Source organism: Elephas maximus, chromosome 22 (genome assembly GCF_024166365.1).
Source record: "Elephas maximus indicus isolate mEleMax1 chromosome 22, mEleMax1 primary haplotype, whole genome shotgun sequence".
In the NCBI taxonomy this organism is placed as follows: Eukaryota; Metazoa; Chordata; class Mammalia; order Proboscidea; family Elephantidae; genus Elephas; species Elephas maximus.
The window spans coordinates 34,909,739-34,931,113 of NC_064840.1; the positions used below are offsets into that span (position 1 = coordinate 34,909,739).

Here is a 21,375-nt window from a genome sequence, read left to right on the forward strand (position 1 = left end):
GGGTCACAGCATGGAGCCTCCGTGTCCCAAAGAAGGACACACTACCCTCTCCCATAGCCACCAACCAGGAAGTTCCATCTGAGCCTCTGCATTCAGGGCTTCTATTGGCCTCTCCAGGTGGCCATGATAGATTTTGTCAGGCCTTAGCTTTGGGCCCCTAGGCAAGCAGCATCTCAGGAACCCAGAACAAGAAGCCAGATTGCTTTCTGCACCTCATACCCTCTTCTCCTTATTTTTCGATCTCCAGTCCAGCCATCCCTCAGAAGCCCAGCAGGATCATCCCTTCTCCAGGAAGCACTCCCAGATATGGGTGGTACTGGTGCTGAGGTAGCACTGTCCCCCTGGGTCAGAGCCACCAGGCACATCGCGTCCTTCTACTCCAGGCCAGCCTGATGGAGTTAAGAACCCCTCATCTCGTCATCTGCAGCCAGAGAGCCCACCTGCTGGCGACTGTCTGTCTTTGTGTATAACCATGCAGACCAAGTCACCGTTTGCCCTTGCCCCAGGTGTCCTCTACCCTTGTACCGAGGTGAACCTCATGCAGGCAGTGGAGGGGAGGGCAAGACACAGGAAGGTGTTGCTGTTCCCTTGCTCTGTGGCCTGGGGTAAATCACTTTCTTCCTCTGAGTCCTATGAGGTTGGAAGGAGAGTGTGTCTACTCTCTTACAAGGGAGCTTGGGGACTCCAAGGAGAGAATGTTTGTGGAAGCACCACTCTGTAAATTATTATTGGGTAATGATATATAAAACTAAAATTCTTCCTCCACCTTCAGATCAAAAGTGTTCCCACTTACTGTTCACACCATTCAGCCTTGTGTTGACGCTGCTGCTCACCAGGACCTGGCCAGTCTGAGAGCCCTGGGCCTGAGGCCCCCACAGGGTGGCAAGACAAGTTGTCAGGTGGCTTCTGGCCTCAGGGATGAGGGATGCAGAGGAGGGTCACACACAACAGGTCCCTCTTGTGCTAATGGGAGGCTCCCAGGCAGGAATGAGGAGGGTGATGAGGAGGGCAGCTGGGCCCTGGAAAGAACTCTCTTGTCCAGGGTCCAGTGACATTGAGAGCCACCTTCTGTACCTGAGGATTGTTGCTAAGGCTGACTCTGCTTAGTTAGCAGTAACCTTTTAGAGAATGTAAAGAAGACCAACCCAAACCCGTTGCTGTCGAGTTGATTCTGACTCATAGCGACTCTATAGGACAGAGTAGAACTGCCGCATATGGTTTCCAAGGAGCGCCTGATGGATTTGAACCGCTGACCTTTTGATCAGCAGCTGTAGCTCTTAACCATTATGCTACCAGGGTTTCCATAAAGAAGACGAGATCTCATTTCACAGTCCTAATTTTAAAAAGGCACAATTTTAATAAGTACCTGTGACCCATTTGAAGTGAGTGGCAATATTTAATAGCATTCTAAAGAGAACGTGAATAAAGGGAATATGTGTTACCATACTCCAGCCTGGTCCTTCCAGCCCTGGGCCTTGCTGCTGGGTGATGATGCTTACAGTGGACTTCTTTTACTTTCAGAAGTGACCGGGGAGGCACGTCCTTACCATGGGAAGGAGGCTGTGGATCCGCGGCCGGGGCGGGCCCGAGGAAGCGACCCCACACACTTCCATGCGGTGAATGTGGCACAGCCCGTTCGCTTCAGCAGTAAGTTGCAGACCTGCCTGCCCATCCTGCCCTCTTCAGGCAGGTGACCGTGTACATGTGGCCTCAGGCTTATTTCTTCCGTTCGACCCCTGGCTCTACCGAGGCCGCTGGGCTGTGTGAACAGCTCTGAAAATGCTAGTTCTCTTCCCTAAAACAGCCGTTTACATTGTTGGCACTGTCCTTCTTTTATGAATGAGGAGGTAAGCCCTGAGTGGGGCTGACTTGGCTCTGGAATCTGGCTGCTTGGTGTTCACAAAACTACTGCCTTTCAGAACTCGAGTGCACCAGCCTTTGCAAATCCCCGCATTGAGTTGTTGTTCCCTTTTATAGATGGAAAAACAGGCTCCAAAGACATAAGGTGATGTGTCCAGTGTTGCCTTAAGCAAACGGACCCAGATTTGAGTCCCCGGACCTCTGTTTGGCCATTGGGTGGTTTCAGATGCTCAGTGCAAGTGTCCCCCAAGCCCTCCTGTACAGAGGGGCTGTTCAGGTCAGCAGTGGGGGCCCTGTCACAGGCTTCTGAGGTCCCTGCTTGCTCATCGTGGCTGGGGACTTAGCAGCAGGGATGGGGCAAGGAGTGAAGGCAACTCTGCCCACCATTCTCCTCAGCAGTCCACTGTGTGGGTGGCCTGGACCCCACACAATAGCCCACCCCTGCCCTGGTGTCTGGGCACTGACAGTTCTGCCTGCCACAGATGTTGGGTAATGTGGAGTACGGTTACAGCGCCTCCCCCAGGACATTTTTTTGACTCCTCTTTCATATGATTTAATGAAGTTAGGGGGTAGGGATAGGTTCTTTCCTTCCTAATGCCACACCCCGAACCCCTGCCCCAGTTGGAGTTAGTGAGCCTTAAAGAGCTTGGCACCTACAGGCCCTGAGTATGTATGTACACGCCTGCCGGGGTATGTGAGTGTGTGTGTGTGCACCTGCTGGGGCATGTGAGTGTGTGTGCACGCCTGCCAGGTACATGAGCATGTGTCTTTCTGTTTTCTTTTGCACAGGTAATACTTCTGCCTAGATAATAGTTCCACAGAATTCAAAAGATGAAACATATGAGCCAGTAAGGTGTCATTTTCCCTTCCTCCATTGCCCCCAGCCACCCAGATTTCGTCCCCAGAGGGTTTCTTCTGGCCCTGTCCCGAGATGTCCACGAAGAGCCTGGGATGGAAGCCTAGTGCTACCCGCTCACTAGCTGAGTTTTCAGCCTCCCCACACCTCTGTGTCCTCACCTAGAACGTGCAGATGGAACGGAGCCCCCTGTGTAGAGAGCTTGGGAGATATGTGATAAATGCCTCTCGTTTTTTGGCCGTCCTTCCCTTGCTTTATTTCTCTAAACACACTTTACTGCACCTTCTCTTCTTCCCTGATACCCTCTTTGAGACTCCCTCCTTGTCTACAAGGACCATACCTGCCAATAGGTGGTGCTCTCCTCCTTTCTACTGTTGCAGACAGGGCTGCCATTGTTTTGTCTTACAGTCTCTGTACTTCTGTTAATAAGTTTTACACACATACGCACACATGCTCAAAGGAATAAAAACATAATATCTATAAGAAGGTTCACTAGTCCCACAGGGTGTAAATGCATTAAAAATTCCTTTTTTTTTTTTTAAACAACTGATGGCTAAAATTGTGGCTCTTCATCATACCATTAGGAAGTACTCCAACATTTGGAGGTTGTAGATTCTATAAAATAGGTCACCTCACTTCAGGTAAGCCTTAAAGTACAAGGAACCTGTCATGCCAGAGGGTAGGTCGATGTAGTGAAAAGACTCCTGGTCACTCAAGTTGTTGCCAGCAACAGAGCCACCTGGGCCTCAGTTTCTCATCTGTGGGAGGCAGGGATTGGTCACACAGTCTCAATGGCCCTTCCAGCTCCGATTCATTGAGCTTCTGTCTTAGGGGAGCTCCACCAGCACCCTACTGAAAATGCCTGTGTGCACGGAAAAGGAGGGCCAGGTAACAGGTTCAGAGCACTGTGGGTCTCTGGGCGAAGGTTAGCCTGGGGCCTCAGCACCGGGAGAGCTGGGTGTTAGAGGATGTGGCCAAGCGGGGAGTGAAAGCCATGCAGGTGGAAGAAACCCTGCTATCTTGCTAACCAGGCTTACTCAGAAAACAAATTCACTTCACAGAAGTTAGTTCAGCAGCTGTTCTTTACTACCATGTAAACTAGAAGTCCTTATAAAAATGGAGGAGCCCTGGTGGCATGGTGTGTAAGCGCTCAGCTGCTAACTAAAAGGTCAGTGGTTCAAACTCACCAGCCGCTCTTTGAGAGAAATACATGGTAATCTGCTCTCATAAAGGTTTCACCCTCTGGAGTGGTTCTACTCTGTCCTGTAGGGTTGCTTTGAGTCGGAATCAACTCGACTGCAGTGGGGTTATGGGTATAGAAATGGGAATAATCACTGAATGCACTTGTACTTTAGGTTAATCTGTGTTTTACGGCAACTTTTACAGTTCTAGAAAGTATATTGTCTTAGAGGCAGGAGCTTTTCCTCTTGAGCCTCAGTTTTCTCATTTCTCTAGTGTGATTTCTCAGGTATGCTGGTTCCTAATGCAGCATATATAAATACTATTTTTGTAGTGAGGATCCTAATTTGGGGGACACCTTCCCTTTGTCCTTCATGTTTCCTAGGGAAGTGCCCGACTGGGTGGCACCATTACGAAGGCACAGCCAGCTGCTACAGGGTCTACCTGAGTGGGGAGAACTACTGGGATGCCGCGCAGACCTGCCAGCGGGTGAATGGCTCCCTCGCCACCTTCTCCACTGACCAAGAGCTACGCTTTGTCCTGGCCCAGGAATGGGACCAGCCAGAGCGGAGCTTCGGGTGGAAGGACCAGCACAAGTGAGTCCTGGGCTGGAGACTTGAGGGACCTGGTGACCCACTGAGTATATGGCACAGGTGGCAGCCACCATTTGAGGGAAGGCCAGCCACATACACAAACACACCCCCCCACCCCCCGTTGGAGGCACATGGTGGAAGGCCTCTTCAGTGCCTGTGGCAGTGGGGATCAGGCTGTGTTGTCAACCAGCACAGCAAGGTGTGCTTCACAGGGGCTGTGTTTTTATTGATTCAGGTCAAGTACCATAAAACCCACCCTCTTAAAATGTATAATTTGGTGGCTTACTATATTTACAGAGTTGTATTCACAGGGCTTGATGTCCACCAAAAGTAAGGTTGGTCTTGCTTTAAGCGCTCAAGCTTTTATTGGAACAGCAAAATTTTTCTGAGTTGTAAATCTAATGTTTAGAATTTCAGTGCATTTTCTAAGTTTTAAAACTTGTCAAAGCATTAGTGCTTTAGAAGTTGAGTTTTTTTAAAAGTCAGTTTAACCATCTTATACACACACACGCACACACACAGTTGTACACACACACAGAGTTGTCAAGGTCTGCTTCCTGCTCCTGTGCTGAGGTCTCCTGTTTCTGCCTTCTGGTACAGGTTGTGGGTTGGCTATCAATACGTCATCACTGGCCGGAACCGCTCCTTAGAGGGTCACTGGGAAGTAGCGTTTAAAGGTAAGCCTTTCTGGTCTGCAGCAGTGTTGAATTTGAAAATGGGGGAATTTTGTTGACGAGGGGTGTCCTGCTGGCTGGGGTCTTCCCTCCTTCCTCCTACCTTACTGATAATGCCTGGCCCTGTAGTAGGTGCAGGGACCATGGAGAAGAGTGTGCTGAAAGTCCTTGGAGGCCTGTGTTACCAAAGGCTCGGGGAGGGCTGTGGCAACGGGAGTGGTACCCTAGGGACACACTGTAGCCGGCCAGGCCCTTGCCTACGTGGGGTCTTCTCTAGGTCTGTTGCTGCTTCTCACTTTGGCCAGATTTCTAGACTGTTCCTTCTCCTTTAGTTAAAAGACTTTGATTGGGGCATAAATATGAGCATACAAAATGCAGCTGACATGGGCCAGAGAGGGAAGGACAAGTTTTCTAGGACCAAAGTTGAGATTTAGAATCCAAAATTTCAAGGAAAACTATGAGGTGGGTACAGGAGTATGTAAGGATTTTATGCTGAGTTGTTTGGGAATACAGAGGTAATGTAAAGGAAAAATAGCAGAAGTGCGCTGCTGAGCTCTTGTTCCCTGGCTGGCACACTCCTCTCCTGCCCATTGCCCTGGCTCTGCAAGAGCTCCCTGGGCACACTCTAGTTTTGGCCTCTCCGTTGGCCAGCTAGTCCCCACAGGCCCTGCCTGTTGAACTCCTTTCTGGGTATCTGGCTTGGGATTTCTTTCCCCAAGCACATACCAGCGCTGCTGGTAATGTCTTAAGCATCTCTGAGAGGGGACATGTGAGGAGTGGTGAGCTGGGGCACCAGGCACCTCCGTCTGTCTCCTCACTGCTAGAGTGAAGGATCATTGAGCTTGGGCAGAGCTCAGCAGTGCCTCTCTCTGGGTAACCTTTTGGCAGGTTGCTGGGCTGTGTCTCCGGAAGACACTGTTGAGAAGGGTCAGGGCCCTGGGCAGCTGGCTTCCTGGAGAGAGTGGGAGCTCCACCAGGGCAGAGAGGGTACTGTGCCCAGCAACTGAGAAAGAGCATGGGGCAGAGTTGGGGGCTGTAGAAGGCTGCACAAGGGGCTGTCTGGCATCCCACTTCCACTTAGGAGCATCTTCTATTCTGTGTCTCCTGAGTGCTTTACAGAAGCAGCCACCAAATACCTGGTTTCCAAAAGTTTGTGAGTTTACTATTTAGATTTCCCGCAGGAACAGTCAACAAACATCTTTTGGATTGCAGTCACTATGGGCCTCTTAGAGAATAATTCACTTGGTAGTTTGTCATCTGTCTAACTCATAGTGGTTGGAGGTGAATCTTTGAAATGTTGTAGTCCAGGGCACATTCCCACTGACCCCAGCAAAAGGTGCTGGCCTTCAGGACAGCGTAGACACTCCTAGACATGACTGTCTTCCTGACACTGTCTGCATGGCATGACAGCCTATTCTGAGTTGGGGCACATGGGACCCTCTCTCCTGGCTTGAGAGTGGCTAGGGCCCTGATGGGAATCAGGAGCTCTGACGGCCATATTTATCCCAGTGGCTCCATTGGGGCATTACCAGGAGAGTAAACCTAAACTTTAGAGAGATTACCCCTGTGTCTGCTCGTGGTCGTGACTGGTGTGTAGTAGCCCATATGTGTGGCTCATTGTGGTCCCAAGGCTGGGGTAGGGGCATCCCACATGGAGGGAACCAAGGTGGCACCTGAGTGCTTCGCAGCTCGGCAGGGGTTGCAGCATGGTATTGTGGGCTTGGGCCTAGTTAAATGGATTTGGGCATTATGTTGTCTGAATTAATTCATGGTCATAACATGAGTAAGTGGCTTAAAAAGATTTCTTTACAGAAGATAATTGGCCCGCACTCTAGACATAACTCAACACATTGAGTTATTCTGGATTCAAGACAAATAAACAGGAAATTAAGTGTAATAGCATGAATCTTGTTGGCAACCTGGATTGGGAGGGAGGGTTATAAAGAGCATTTTTGGGGACAATTAGGGGAATTTAAATATGAATTTTAGTTGGTATTGTACTATTGTTAATTTTCTTAGGTGTCATAATAGTATCATGGTTGTGTCAAAGAATGTCCTGAATTTTCAGAGATGCATGCCTGTGTTTGGGAGTGCTCTGTCCCTGTAGAGGAAAGGTGGGTGCACAGTGCACTGAGTTCCTTTATGTGGCCTTTTGCCTTGTTTGTTTGTTTTTAAAACAGCTTGGGAGATTTTTTCCCCTAAGCCTTGAGGAGTTATTACCTTTACCCTAGTTCTTTGGAGAAACAACTTGGGGGACTTCCCAGGTTGCTTTCTACCCCAGAGGGTGGTTACTTTTGCCCAGGGAAGAAGCTGGTTTCTGTCAGCAGGAAGTGTTACTTTTGTGTAAGACCTCAGTTGACACCTTATAGGTGGTAGAGAATTGGTTGAACCCTGGTCTGGTGAGGGGGGCTCTGCTTTGTAACTGATGAGGATTGTGATATATAAATAGCTGAAACACAGAGGTTTTCTAGGCTTTCTACTTGAGAGAAAAATGTTAAGAGCTAGGCTGGCAGAGAAGCAGAGCCACATGGGAGTCAAGTGGTCCTGAAGCTGCTACACTGGCTATGAGCTGGACCAGTTATTGGCAGAGAGGCCAGTGATGGAGAGGCCTGATGGAAGAGAGCCTGGCAGCAGAGAGCAGCTAAGAGAGCTGAGAGAGCTGCTACACTGGCTGTGAGCTGGATCAGTTAGCGGCAGAGAGGCTGACTGTGGAGAGCTGGTGGCAGAGAGACCTGATGGCAGAGAGCAGCTGAGAGAGCTGAGCAAGCTGCTACACTAGGTGTCTTAGGCTGGGTTCTCTAGAGGAGCAAAACCAGTGAAAAGTATATAGATAAAGAGAGAGGGAGGGAGAGAGAGAAAGATTTATCTCAAGGAAATGGCTCACACATTTGTGGAGGCTGGCAAGCCCCAAATTCGTGGGTCAGGTCTCAGCAGGGATGGATTATCCAATAAGCAAGGTGCGCATGGCATCAGTTGTACTTACTTTAGTGTACAATTTCATCTCTTCTTCACCCATGTAAAATTGTTCACTACAGATTAGTAAATAAACACAATTAAGCTGGTGCTTATTATGCTTACTGGTTAATCCTCCCCTGGCTATCAGGCTGGAGGCTTCTCCTGACTCATGTGGCTGCAGGGACTGACAAACCCAAAATTTTGGTGAGCTGGTAGGCTGCTGGCTAATGTCCCAAGAACCGGAGGTCAGAGAATGACGAGTTGGATGTGGGATCCAGAGAGAGCTTTGTCAGAACATCTGTATATATTGGTTGCAGGCCACACTCCCAAGGAAACTGATTGACTTTCAGTTGATTGGCTTTTCTGATTGGTTGCAATTGGCTGCTCACATCAGATGACAATATGGAGGATGATTACACCGTATCCCCCAAACCACTGAGAATCATGGCCTAGCCAAGTTGACAAATAATCTTAACCATCACAACTGGCTATGAGCTGAGCCAGTTAACAGCAGAGAGTCCTGATGGTGGAGAGCTGCTGCTAGAGAGCAACAGTTGAGAGAACTGAGTGGGCTGCTACCCTGGCTATGAGCTGGACCATTTAGCAGCACAGAGACCTGACAGCAGAGAGCAGCTGAGAGAGCTGTCCCGGTTGGAAAATTTTCTACGCTGAAGAAGGGTGGGATGAGCTATCCACTTCAGGGACCCTTAAGACTTTGCATTGCACTTCCCGACCAAATCCTGAGTTGTTCCTGTTAACTTCCAAGTTGATCCTCATCCCAAGTTGTAGTTTGTGGCTTCCCTAATAAACCACATAACTGTGAGTATGGTCTGTGAGTTGTGTGGGTATTGCAACAAATTAGCAACCTCTGCGGAGAAGTAGAGAGTGTCATTGGGGGAGCAGCTGGTGTCAGAAATAAGGGAGGAGTAGGAATGTGGAGATAAACCTAACTTTTGCCTAATAGGAACCAGCTTTGTGCTGATCCTGGTTCTTGTCCCTCATGAATTTAGACAACTCATTATGCTATGTTATAAGAGGCATGAAGAGATGACACCAGGCTGCAAAATGCAAACCATTGTCAGAGCCGTAGAAAGATTTGTTTCTTCTCTATTTTTGTGTCTATTTGAAAATTTACATAGAAAAAGCATTAAACATTTCTGTTAAGAAACTGCAGTTTAAAGAGAATATTGAAACACAGGCAACCAGGAGAATGGTAGAGCTGACTCACCTGCTCTTTGTCCATTTGAATATGGGGCACCTCACAGGGCATCCAGTTGGGTCTGAGAGAAGTTGACCAAAGGAAAAATTACCACAAAGACAATGTGAAATAGATTTAAATTTTCCATCTTTAATGATGAAACCTTTCCTAAGAAAATAATTACACCTAAAATCAACTAGATGGCAATGGGTTTGGTTTTTTTTTTTTTTTTTTTGGTTAGCGTAAAGGAATCATAGTAAGATGGTTAAAATGTTTATTTCATCTACACCTTGTCCAGTTTTTTTCTATTTTTTGGTGTGTTTTATATGTGTTATGCATTGGAACATTAGTATATGCACGTACACACAACACTTACATCTAGGCTCCACTCAGCAAAGAGCTCGACTCCTGCAGGGTTCCTGATGATGCACCCTGCCTGACTTCTGCCCCAGGAGGGTGATTCTGCCTCTGTTAGCTCACATCTGCACACGCCCTTGAGTCCAGCCCCAGGGTGATGTACGTTGAGGGTTTGACCTCACGGGTCCTGGTGTGCTCTGGAGGCCAAGAGCTGCCGCCCTGGAACAACTTCACCATTGTTTCTCTAATATTTGTAATTGATGGCAGAAAGTTTGACGTAACAAATCCTAGTGTCTAGAGAGAATCATCCATGTTTTCCCATGCGCTGCCCACACTCAAGATGATTACCGTTAATGGTGTGACTTCAAGTTTCTGGTTTTTCATACTTGATATTTGTTTTAAAATATAAAAGGGCAAATATATTTTGTGGTTATGTGCACATGGTGTTCTGTAACTTGCTAATTTAAGATGCATTTGGTACCTTGTCCCTGTGTGTCTGCCTCGTGTCTCAGCATGTACACCTCAGGGCTTACTCTTGTCAAAATTGGCTGGAAATCAGGAATTGTGTTACTGAAGAAGAGGAGCCTTGCCCTGACAGATGAGGTCAGCAGATGGGGCTGGGGTCCAGTACCTGTAATTGTGTGCCTTGGCTCTAGGAGTCCCTAGCCAGCAGTGTGTGGGGGGGGAGGGGTGGTACTGGGCTGGTCTAGCACTGCTAGAAGACATAGACCCCGCCCTCTGGAGAAGGAGCGGTCAGATGGGCATGAATCCTCAGAGAGAAGACACTCCTCATAGCTGGGGAGCTGTCTTCAGTAGTGGAACATTTGGAGGACTTAGATGGCCCCTTGGCGGCCCCTAAAGAGGCGGTTCAGAAACGTTGTGGGTGAAGTGCCCACTGAGTGGTGCTTGCTGTCAAGAGCCTAAGATGAGATCCTGCTCTTGTGTTGCTCCAGCTTTAAACGCCACCAGCTGATCACACTATAGCACCTTATTTGGTTCTTTGCATAGTACTTACTGCCCAGTGTTTTTGCTTGTTGTTGGATCCATGGAGGCTCTTGCATGCATGCCCTAGGCTCTGGGTGGTGTATTCCCAGCCCAAGGCTGTGCTCCAGGGATGCTTGGTAAAATAGTGAGTCGATGCCAGAATAGCAATACCAACTCGTACTTGGGACAATGTCTTTGCTTGATGGTTCTATTTAATACTTTGGTGCCCTAGGACTATGGCGTGATTTGTGTGTTGACATTGTGTTGTAATGTGTGGCCTCTACCTTTTTTCTCCTTCCATAGGTTCTTCAGAGGTGTTCCTGCCTCCAGACCCCATCTTTGCCTCTGCCATGTCTGAAAATGAAAATGTGCTCTGTGCCCAGCTCCAGTGTTTCCACTTCCCCACTCTTCGACACCACGATTTACACAGCTGGCATGCTGAGAACTGCTATGAGAAATCTTCGTTTCTCTGTAAAAGAAGTAAGCCACCTTTACCTTGACTTCTCTAGTCAGCTATGAGGAAGGACACTGCCATGAAAGTGTGGCATTTGAATTTCTGGGCCTTGATGTCAGCCTTGAGTGAACTTTGATTTTATGGTGTTCTCGGCAGAGTAGTAGTTGCAGCCTTACCTGGCTCACACATTACTCTTATGGTTGCACAAAGTTCCTTGGGGATGAGTGGGAAGAGCCTGAGGTGGGATGCCAAGGAATGGGGCGAGCCCTCACTGGGCCATGGTTTAGGTCTGTGACCTGGGCAGGGGATTGAGATCTCTGAACCCACGTTACTCTTTCCTGGGATGGAGAAGGTAGTCTCTGTCCTACTTGCCCCACAGTGGTATTAGAAAATTAAGTGAGATGGTAACTAAAGGACTTGCCAAGTCTTGTGGTATCCCTGGATCTGACTTCATTGGTAGCTTCCCCTCCACTCCTGCAGTCCTTCTCTCTACTCTGTTTGCAGCGTGGGATTGCTTTCTCTTCCTCAGTCAGTTGTGTCACAGCTCTTTCCCTGCCCCTATGCCCACTCACTCTCCATCTGTTTCATTGATTTCCCTTGACTTCCACTAACACTTCTATGTCAGTGAGTCCCAAACCTCTGTGTCCTGTGAGGCCACTATCATAAGTGGTTGATCAAGATCTCTGGCAGCGTTGGGGGCTGACAGCATGATTGTGCTGCCAGAGTGCAGGACTCTTTCCCCTGGCCAGTCCTCTGCATTGGGGGGTGCAGGGGAATGGTGTTAGCACTGACTGTTCACTGACATGTTCAGATATGGGGTGTAAGGTAGGGGTCTGATTTCAGCCAATGATCTCAGTACCATTTATTTAGATAAATACCCCTTTCCCTGCTGACTTGCTATATATCAAGTGTAGACATGTGTTTGTGTCTGTTTCTGGATTCTGATTCTGTCCCTTGGCTATTTGTGTATCCTATGTCAGTTAACATTATGAAGTAATGTTACGATGTAACATTACGAAGAATGGAAATCCCAGAACACTTAATTGTGCTCATGCAGAACCTGTACATAGACCAAGAGGCAGTTCAAGGGAATATTTTCTGGTTTAAGGTCAGGAAAGGTGTGTGTCAGCGTTGTATCCTTTCACCATATTTATTCAGTCTGTATGCTGAGGAAGCAGTCTGAGAAGCTGGACTATATGAAGAAGAATGCAGCATCAGGATTGGAGGAAGACTCATTAACAACCTAAGATATGCAGATGACACAGCCTTGCTTGCTGAAAGTGAAGAGGACTTGAAGCACTTACTGATGAAGATCAGAAACTACAGCCTTCAGTATGGATTACACCTTAACATAAAGAAAACAAAAATTCTCACAAGTGGTCTGGTAAGCAATATCATGATAAACAAAAGATTGACGTTTTCAAGGATTTCATTTTACTTGGATCCACAATCAATGCCCATAGAAGCAGCAGTCAAATCAGATCACACATCACATTGGGCAAATCTGCTGCAAAAGACCTCTTTAAAGCATTAAAAAGCAAAGATGTCACTTTAAGGACTAAGGTGCATCTGACCGAAGCCATAGTGTTTGCAGTCACCTCATATGCATGTGAAAGCTGGACAGTGAGTAAAGAATGCTGAACAAAAATTAATGCCTTTGAATTATGTTGTTGACAAAGAATAGTGAATATACCATGGATTCCCAGAAGAATGAACAAGTCAGCCTTGGAAGAAATACAGTGAAAGTGCCCCTTGGAAGCAAAAATGTTGAGACTTCATCTCAGGTGCTTTGACATGTTATCAGGAGGGACCAGTTCCTGGGAAGGACATCATACTTGGTAAAATAGAGGGTCAGCAATAAAAAGAGGAAGACTCTTGATGAGATGGATTGACACAGCAGCTACAACAATGAGCTTAATTGTGAGGATGGCGCAGGACTGGGCAGTGTTTCCTTCTGTTATACGTAGTCACTATGAGTTGTAACCGACTCCACGACACCTAACAACAGCACATCAATTCCACACTTGTTTACAGCAGCTTTGTGATAAATTCTGACAGCTGGTATTGTCACTTCGCCTACCTTATTCTTGACTATTACTATGGCTGTTCTTGGTCCATGTCTGTATGGATTTTAGAATCGGTTTTCTGAATTCGCTTATTAGTTCGTGGATTCTCCTAGATCTTCTATTCAGACAGTTCTCTTGTTCTTTGAAATCTCATTAGCTTTTTTTTCTTTACCTTTTTATTTTCAGGTGTTACTTTTCTTGCTAAGGTTTCCAGTGTTGATTAAAAATGGTGATAGTGAGCATTCTTTCTTACATAAAAGGGAATGCTTTTAGCATTTCTGCATTGGTATAATACTTTCTGTAGGCTTCTATATGGCGCCCTGGTAGAGCAGTGGTTAAACATTCCGCTGCTAACCAAAAGGTTGGCAGTTTGTATTTACCAGCCACTCCTTGGAAACCCTATGAAGCACTTCTACTGTGTCCTGTAGGGTCACTATGAGTTGGAATCAACTTGATGGCAATAGGTTTGGGGTTTGTTTGGTTATAGGGTTTTAGAAGATACCCTTTATGAGGCTAAGGAAGTAACTATACCTAGTTTGCTAGGAATTTTTGCATTACAAAAATGTATTGATATTTTTTAAAAATAATTTTTTTGTTGCTGTTAAGAATATGGAAACCCTGGTGACGTAGTGGTTAAGTGCTACAGCTGTTGTTAACCAAAAGGTTGGCAGTTTGAATCCACCAGGCACTCCTTGGAAACTCTATGGGGGCAGTTCTACTCTGTCCAATAGGGTCGCTATGAGTCGGAATTGACTCAATGGCAATGGGTTTGGTTTTTCGGGCTTTTTAAGAATATATACAGCAGAACATACACACCAATTTACCAGTTTCTACATGTACAATTCAGTTACAGTGATTACATTCTTAAGTTTTGCAGCCATTCTCACCCTCCTTTTCCAAATCGCTCTTCTGCCACTAACAAACTTGCTGCCCCCTAAGTTTCCTTTGTATTCTTTCAAGTTGCTCTTGTCAGTTTGATCCCATAAAGATAGTTCTTTAAAAGAGCACAATGCCCAAGGCAAGTATTCTTTACTAATTAAACTACTATTTGGTTTAAAGAAGACTTCAAGGGATATTTTTGGTTTAAGGTTTAAAGATTACCTCAAGGCAGTAGTTTTGGGGGTTCATCCAACCTGAATGGCTTCAGAAAGTCTGGATTCCAGATTCTTTTCCACCTTTTATTCATTTATTGGACTATATGGTTTTTCTTCTTTACATTATTTACTGTTTTTCATTAGTAAATGACTTTCTCATGTTCAGCCGTCCTTGTGGCTTTTATATATTTAATGTTGGATTCAGTTTGCTGATGTTTTATTTAGTATTATTAACACTTTTAAACAGTTATATTGCTTTTCTGTATTCTTCTTGACTAGTTTTTGTATCACATTTATGTTAGTTGGGAAACATTCTCTTTTCCAGTCTGCAGATGAGTTTGTATAACTTGCACATAATCTTGTCTTTAAGTATTTGGTGGACCACACCTTATAGGACCATTTGGGTGGAAGTGGGGAGGTTAGAGGTCTAGTTTTTTATTTTTTGTAACTTGTTATTTAGATATCATTTCAAACTTACAGGAAAGTTTCAAGACCAGTACATGGAACTCCCCCTCTTATACCTTTTATAATGACTTGCCAATTGTTTATATTCTGCCACATTTGCTTTATCATTCTATCTTTCTGCATATTCTTTTCCAAACCTTAAGTGCCCCTTAAGCCCTAAATACTTCAGTATGTGTTTTCTAAGAACAAGGAAATATATACCTAACCACAATACCGTGATCAAAGTCAGGACATTTAACATTGATACAATGCTATCGTCTAATTCACAGTCCATTATTCTGATTTTACCAGTTGTTCCAATAATATTACTTATTGGATCCTGTCCAGGATCCAGCCCAGGTTCATGCATTGCACTTCGTTGTCCTCTTTCGTCTCTTTTTTGTCTTTCAGTTTAAGTCATTTTCTATTGGCTGACCTTCAGGTTTACTGACACTTTCATGGCAGGCTCAAGTCTGCTCATGAGCCTGTTGAAGGCAGATCAAGAGCTCTAACAGCTTACTTCATCTGCGTTTTCCATTTCTAGCATTTTTATTTGATTCTTTCTTATAGTTCCCATCTCTCTGCTGAATAACCTATCTGATTTTGCATGTTGTCCACCTTTTTTTTAGGGCTTTTAACGTAGTTTTTTGTTTGTTTTTTTTTAATTGTGCTTTAAGTGAAAGTTTACAAATCAAGTCGGACTCATAAAAGATTTATAAGCACCTTGGTATATACTCCTAATTGCTCTCCCCCTAATAAGACAGCACACTCCTTCCCTGCACTCTCTCTTTTCGTGTCCATTCGGCCAGCTTCTGACCCCTTCTACTCTCTCATCTCCCCTTCAGACAGGAGATGCCAGCATAGTCTCATGTGTCTACTTGATCCAAGAAGCTCATTCTTCCCCAGTATCCTTTTCTATTCCATAGTCCAGTCCAATCCCTGTCTGAAGAGTTGGCTTTGGGAATGATTCTTGTCTTGGACTAACAGAAGGTCTAGGGACTTTGACCTTCGGGGTCCTTCTGGTCTCAGTCAGACCATTAAGTCTGGTCTTTTTATGAGAATTTGGGGTCAGCATCCCAGTCTTTGACATAGTTTTTAAAAATTTCCTCTATCTGTGTGCAACGTGTGGAAACACATTGCAGAAAGCAATTTGACCCTTTGTTCTTGGGTATCTTGAGCTGTACTAACAACAGAGGCTAATTAGTGGAGGCTGACCAGACCAACAGGGGCCCCACCCAATGCAGACTAAGCCTCAAGAGACATGATGTAATCTATCATGGCCACATGGTGAGTCTTGAGCCATGAGGCTCAAAAAAAAAAAAAAAAAAAATTACAGTAAAATGTATATAACATAAAATTTGCCATTTTAACTCTTTTTAAGTGTACAATTTAGTGATATTAATTACATTAAAAAATTGTAACCATCACCACAATTTCCACTATCTCTTCCTAGTAACAGACTCCCTTAACTTTTGTTTATCTGGAAATGTCTTAATTTCTGCTTCATTTTTGAAGGATAGTTTTGCCAGATACAGAATTCTTAGTTGATAGTTCTTTCCTTTCAGGATATTAAATATGTCATAGTACTGCCTTCTGGCCTTCATGGTTTTTGCCGAGAAATAGGCTGTTAATCTGATTGAGGATCCCTTTATGTGATGAGTCACTTATCTCCTGCTGCTTTAGAGATTTTCTCTTTGTCTTTTGCCTTCAACACTTTGTTATAATGTGTCTTGGTGTTGCTCTCCTTGAGTTTATCCTGTGGGAGCTGATGTGTAGAATCCTGTCTGTCATCAAATTTGGAAAGTTTTTGGCCGTTATATTTTCTGCCCATTTCTCTTCTGCAACTCCCATCATGTGTATGTTGGTATGCTTGATGGTGTCCCGTAGATCCCTTAGGCTCTGTTCATTTTTCTTTCTTCTTTGTTCTTTCTGCTCCTCAGACAGGTAATGTCAGTGGTTTTATCTTCAAGTTCACTGATTTTTTTTTTCTTCTGCCAGCTCAAATCTGCTGTTGAAACACTCTAGTGAAGTTTTCATTCCAGATATTATACTTTTCAGCTTCAGAATTTCTACTTGGTTCCTTTTTATAATTTCTCTTCATTGATATTCTTAAGTCCATTTTCAGTTTCATCAACTGTAATTATTATTTCTAGATGGTTTTTGTGTTTTTTTTTTTTTTAAGAAATCTTTGTCATTTTTTTCATAAATTCTAGCTTTTGTAATTTGGACCCCAATCTCAAGGGAGGCATAGCCCCATTATTGTGAAATTTCTGAAGTTTTTCTAGCTACCCTACTCCCATTTAGAGGCTGGAACAAACTTCCTTCTCCTGTCCTTTTAGTTTTCACTGAGCAAGCATCCCTTTGAGGATCTGTCCTCACTTCATCCCTTTCTCTCCCACCCCGGCCTCTGTTGTGTCTGCCTACTAGCTTAAGGCTCTGAGTTTTCAGTTTACTCCTTGTCTGTGGCCACAGCCATTCCTGTTGACTAGTCCTAGGTAAGATTTGCATAGTTTCATGTGTGCCTCAGGTTTGGTGGGTGTGTCAGGTCCAGTGAACCTTCTTACCCAAGCAGAGTTAACAGTTTCTTTTGAGATGTGTTTAAGACATAGTCTGATTTTAATGCGGATAAAATGCACAACAGCTGCATCTTAGAATTGAGGAAATCTTGTGGGTAAAAACTACTTAGACAACTTAAAAACAGACACTTTTCCATGCACTTGCCCCTGGAATCTGATGTTCTTCTCTGTCCTGGCTCCCCAGGCTCCGTGGGCAAGGCTTGCCCTGGCCAGGGGTGCTTTGTACCTTTGACCTATCAGCTGTTCCCTGAGGAAGTGCAGCAGTACATAGAAATCCAGCACTGGGAGGTCCCTCAGACACAGTCTTGCCAACTCTTCAGTTGTCATGTTCACCCCACAGGCCCAGGTGGGGAGAATAAAGATAGTCCCCAGCTCTGTAGCTGCTGTGTCTGTTCTGCTGTTAACGCATACGTATGTGTATGTGTTTTCCTTCTGTAGGTCAGACATGTGTTGACATCAAGGACAACGTGGTAGATGAAGGCTTTTCCTTCACCCCTAAAGGTGATGACCTGTGCCTAAGCTGTACCTGCCATGGTGGAGAGCCAGAGATGTGCGTGGCTGCCCTCTGCGAGCGGCCGCAGGGCTGCCAGCAGTACCTCAAGGACCCCAAGGAGTGCTGCAAGTTCATGTGTCTGGATCCAGGTAAGACTGATGGTGGGTTGTAAGTCAGCTGACTCGTTCAGGGACAGAGTCTAAACATCGCTTTGCTTCCTTAGTGGTGAGGATACCCAAGTGCTCATAGCACATGGTATAGCAGCCACTGGTGGTGTTTGCAGCATAGAGCTGACTCGGAGGCTTTGGTACAAGCTACTCTAGTAGCCATGTGTCTCACATGGCCTGGCCTCCTTTAACTACTGCTTCTCAAATTGGCTCGGTTCAACTCTCAGGTCAAAGATTTCATTCACGAATTCTGAGAATTTGAGTGTGGCTGTATGTTCACAGATTGGCTGTAACTGATGGCTTCAAACCTGTCTTTCTTCTTTCCTTTTAAGATTCAGAACCACACTTCCAGCTTATGTCCACATTTGAGCTCTTCCTATTTTCTTACTATGTTGTTTGTGGAGAGTGATGACAATTTTTATTGCTTGCATTTGTCAACTTTTACTGTTAGAAATCTTGAAGAAAAAGATAGCATATTCCCCCCAGTTTCAAAATAAAACTCCTCCCTACTGGATGGCGCTGTGAAAGTGGGCCCTACATAGGAATGTGGCCTCTATCTGGATGACCCTCTCCTTCAGCTTCAACAACAACAAAAGAGCAGTCCACGGCACCCTGCTCTTAGGGGTCATTGGCAAGCTTTGGGCTCTGTGAAACGTACTGATTGTTCTCCACACCAGTGCAGTCAGTGGCTCTGTGTGAATTCAGCAGCTCAAGAGAAAAGTAAATCAGAAGCAGATGATACAAATTTGCCACCCTATGAAAATGGCATGGGTGGGGATCTGTGGAGGTGCCTGGGCTCATGGACCCTATGGGAGAGTAGCTAGAGAGAGCCCTGTTTGCCTGGGAGAGGTTGGTTTGCCTGGGGCTTGTGGAAGGAGAACCTGGGGCCTGGGTGTGAGGACCAGCACAATGCGCTGTCCCACACTGAGCCCCTCCACGCTGTTAGAGAAGAGGGTCAAGGAGCCCTTCAGAGGCTGCATGTGAAGCATAGTGGCACAGGTATCCTAAAAAGTGTGCAGTTGCCTATAGTGAACACAAAGGACATACTTGAAGCAGAGTCCCCAAGACGACGTAGAGCTGCAGACTGGTGCAAGGGGGTTCTCGGCCTCTTCTGTCTCACAGGGATGATAGCACTCTGCTTCTTTGTGCAGGGTGCATTCCTGCAAGGTTGTGAGAAATCCTCTACCCCCAGCCACATCACTCTGAAACTCTAGCTGACTTACCTTGTGTAGGCGTCAGGATCTGTCTCCCACAAGCCATGTCACCTGGATTCCTGGTTCCATTTTTCAGGAATCCCCGAGCACTGCCTTGCACCCTGTCCTAGCTTTATAATCAAGACCAGATGAATGGAATGATGACCCATCTGAGCATGTGTAGCCCTGGGGCCTGCCCAGCCCTGAGGACCTCTCTGCAGAGCAGAGCCCTCAAGGGGACCAAGGCCTGTCCTGTGCTGCTGCAGGCCCACTCTCCTGTGTAGCTCAGAGGGCTTTCTCTCTCAGGGGCCTGCTCTACCACCCAGACAAAGTGCTCATAGCATACGCAGGATGGAGACACTGCCACTGGAACTAGGGGCACTGGAAATAGTATCTCGGATGTTAACCTTAAAGTGTCTCCTTCAACTTTCACCACGGTACTCAACATTGTACAGAAGGTCAAGGCCAGTGTAGAAGGCAAGAAAAAAAAAAGGCATGCAGACTGGAAGGGAAGAAATGAAACCATCTGTTTTTGCTGGTGACATGATTGTCTACATAGGAAATCCAAGAGAGTTTACAGAAAAGCCACTAGAACTAATAATTGTGTTTAGCAAGGTCTTTGGATACAAGATCAGAATACAAAAATAGGCTGTCTTCAAAATAATAAATGTTGGAGAGGTTGTGGAGAGACTGGAACACTTATACACAGCTGGTGGGAATGTAAAATGGTACAACCACTTTGGAAATTGATTTGGTGCTTCCTTCAAAAGCTAGAAATAGAACTACCATATGATCTAGCAATCCCACTCCTTGGACTGTATCCTAAAGAAATAAGAGCCTTTACACAAATGGATGTATGCACACCCATGTTCTTTGCAGCACTATTTACCATAGCAAAAAGATGGAAGCAACCAAGGTGCCCATCAGTGGATGAATGGATAAATAAATTATGGTATATTCACACAATGGAATACTATGCATCGATAAAGAAAAATGAATCCGTGAGACATTTCATAACATGGAGGAATCTGGCAGGCATTATGCCGAGTGAGATTAGTCAATGGCAAAAGGACAAATATTGTATGAGACCGCTATTATAAGAACTCAAGAAATAAACAGAAGAAAATATTCTTTGAAGGTTACAAGAGTGGGGGGGGGGTATTCGGTAGCTAGTAGGTAGTAGACAAGAACTAATATAGGTGAAGGGAAAGACAACACACAATACAGGAGAGGTCAGTACAACTGGACTAAACCAAAAGCAAAGAAGTTTCCTGAATAAACTGAATGCATTGAAGGCCAGCGTAGCAGGGGTGGGGGTTTGGGGACATCTAGGTCAATTGGCATGACAATCTATTAAGAAAACATTCTGCATCCCGTTTTGGAGAATGGCACCTGGGGTCTTAAAGACTAGCAAGTGGCCATCTAAGATGCATCAATTGGTCTCAGCCTACCTGGAGCAAAAGAGACAGAAAGGGCCACATAAACCAGATACTACATCAGCCTGAATCCAGAAGAACTAGATGGTGCCTGGCTACAACCGATGACTGCCCTGACAGGGAACACAACAGAGAACCCCTGAGGGAGCAGGAGAGCAGTGGGATATAGACCTCAAGTTCTCGTAAAAAGACCAGACTTAATGGTCTGACTGAGACTGGAAGGACCCTGGAGGTCATGGTCCCCAGACTTCTGTTAGCCCAAGGCCAACTTTTCAGACAGGGATTGGACTGGACTATAAGATAGAAAATGGTAATGGTCAGGAGTGAGCTTCTTGGATCAAGTAGACAGGTGAGACTATGTGGGCATCTCCTGTCTAGAGGGGAGAGGAGAGAGCAGAGGGGGTCAGAAGCTGGCTGAATGGACACAAAAATAGAGGGTAGAGAGAAGGAGTGTGCTGTCTCATTAATGGGGGGGAGCAATTAGGAGTATATAGCAAGGTGTATATAAATTTTCGCATGAGAGACTGACTTGATTTGTACACTTTCACTTAAAGCACAATAAAAATGAAAAAAAAAAAAAGGTCTTCATGCCATACACAAAAACTAATTCAAAATTGAATCAAGGATCTGAATGTTAAATCTAAAACCATCATGTTCCTGAAAGAAAATAGAGGAGCAAAGCTTTGGGACCTAATTTTTTTCAATGATACATTATCAAACACAACAATGCATGAGCAACAGAAAACAAAATAGATAACTGGGACCTCATAAAAGTTAAATACAGGTAGTCCCTGAC

The 21,375-nt window shown here is 45.5% G+C and overlaps 1 protein-coding gene across 3 annotated transcripts in view; it reads left to right on the plus strand.

The window, feature by feature from the left end:
- Nucleotides 1-21,375, plus strand: part of DGCR2 (DiGeorge syndrome critical region gene 2) — a 160,203-nt gene that overhangs the window by 95,152 nt on the left and 43,676 nt on the right. The window contains exons 3-7 of one of the 3 annotated variants that reach the window (XM_049866962.1): nt 1,522-1,647; nt 4,272-4,491; nt 5,089-5,165; nt 10,960-11,136; nt 17,729-17,932. In XM_049866962.1, coding sequence (XP_049722919.1) covers nt 1,522-1,647; nt 4,272-4,491; nt 5,089-5,165; nt 10,960-11,136; nt 17,729-17,932 — 804 coding nt within the window. The remainder of the gene's footprint in view (nt 1-1,521; nt 1,648-4,271; nt 4,492-5,088; nt 5,166-10,959; nt 11,137-17,728; nt 17,933-21,375) is intronic. The other 2 variants (XM_049866963.1, XM_049866964.1) reach the window with 2 other exon arrangements.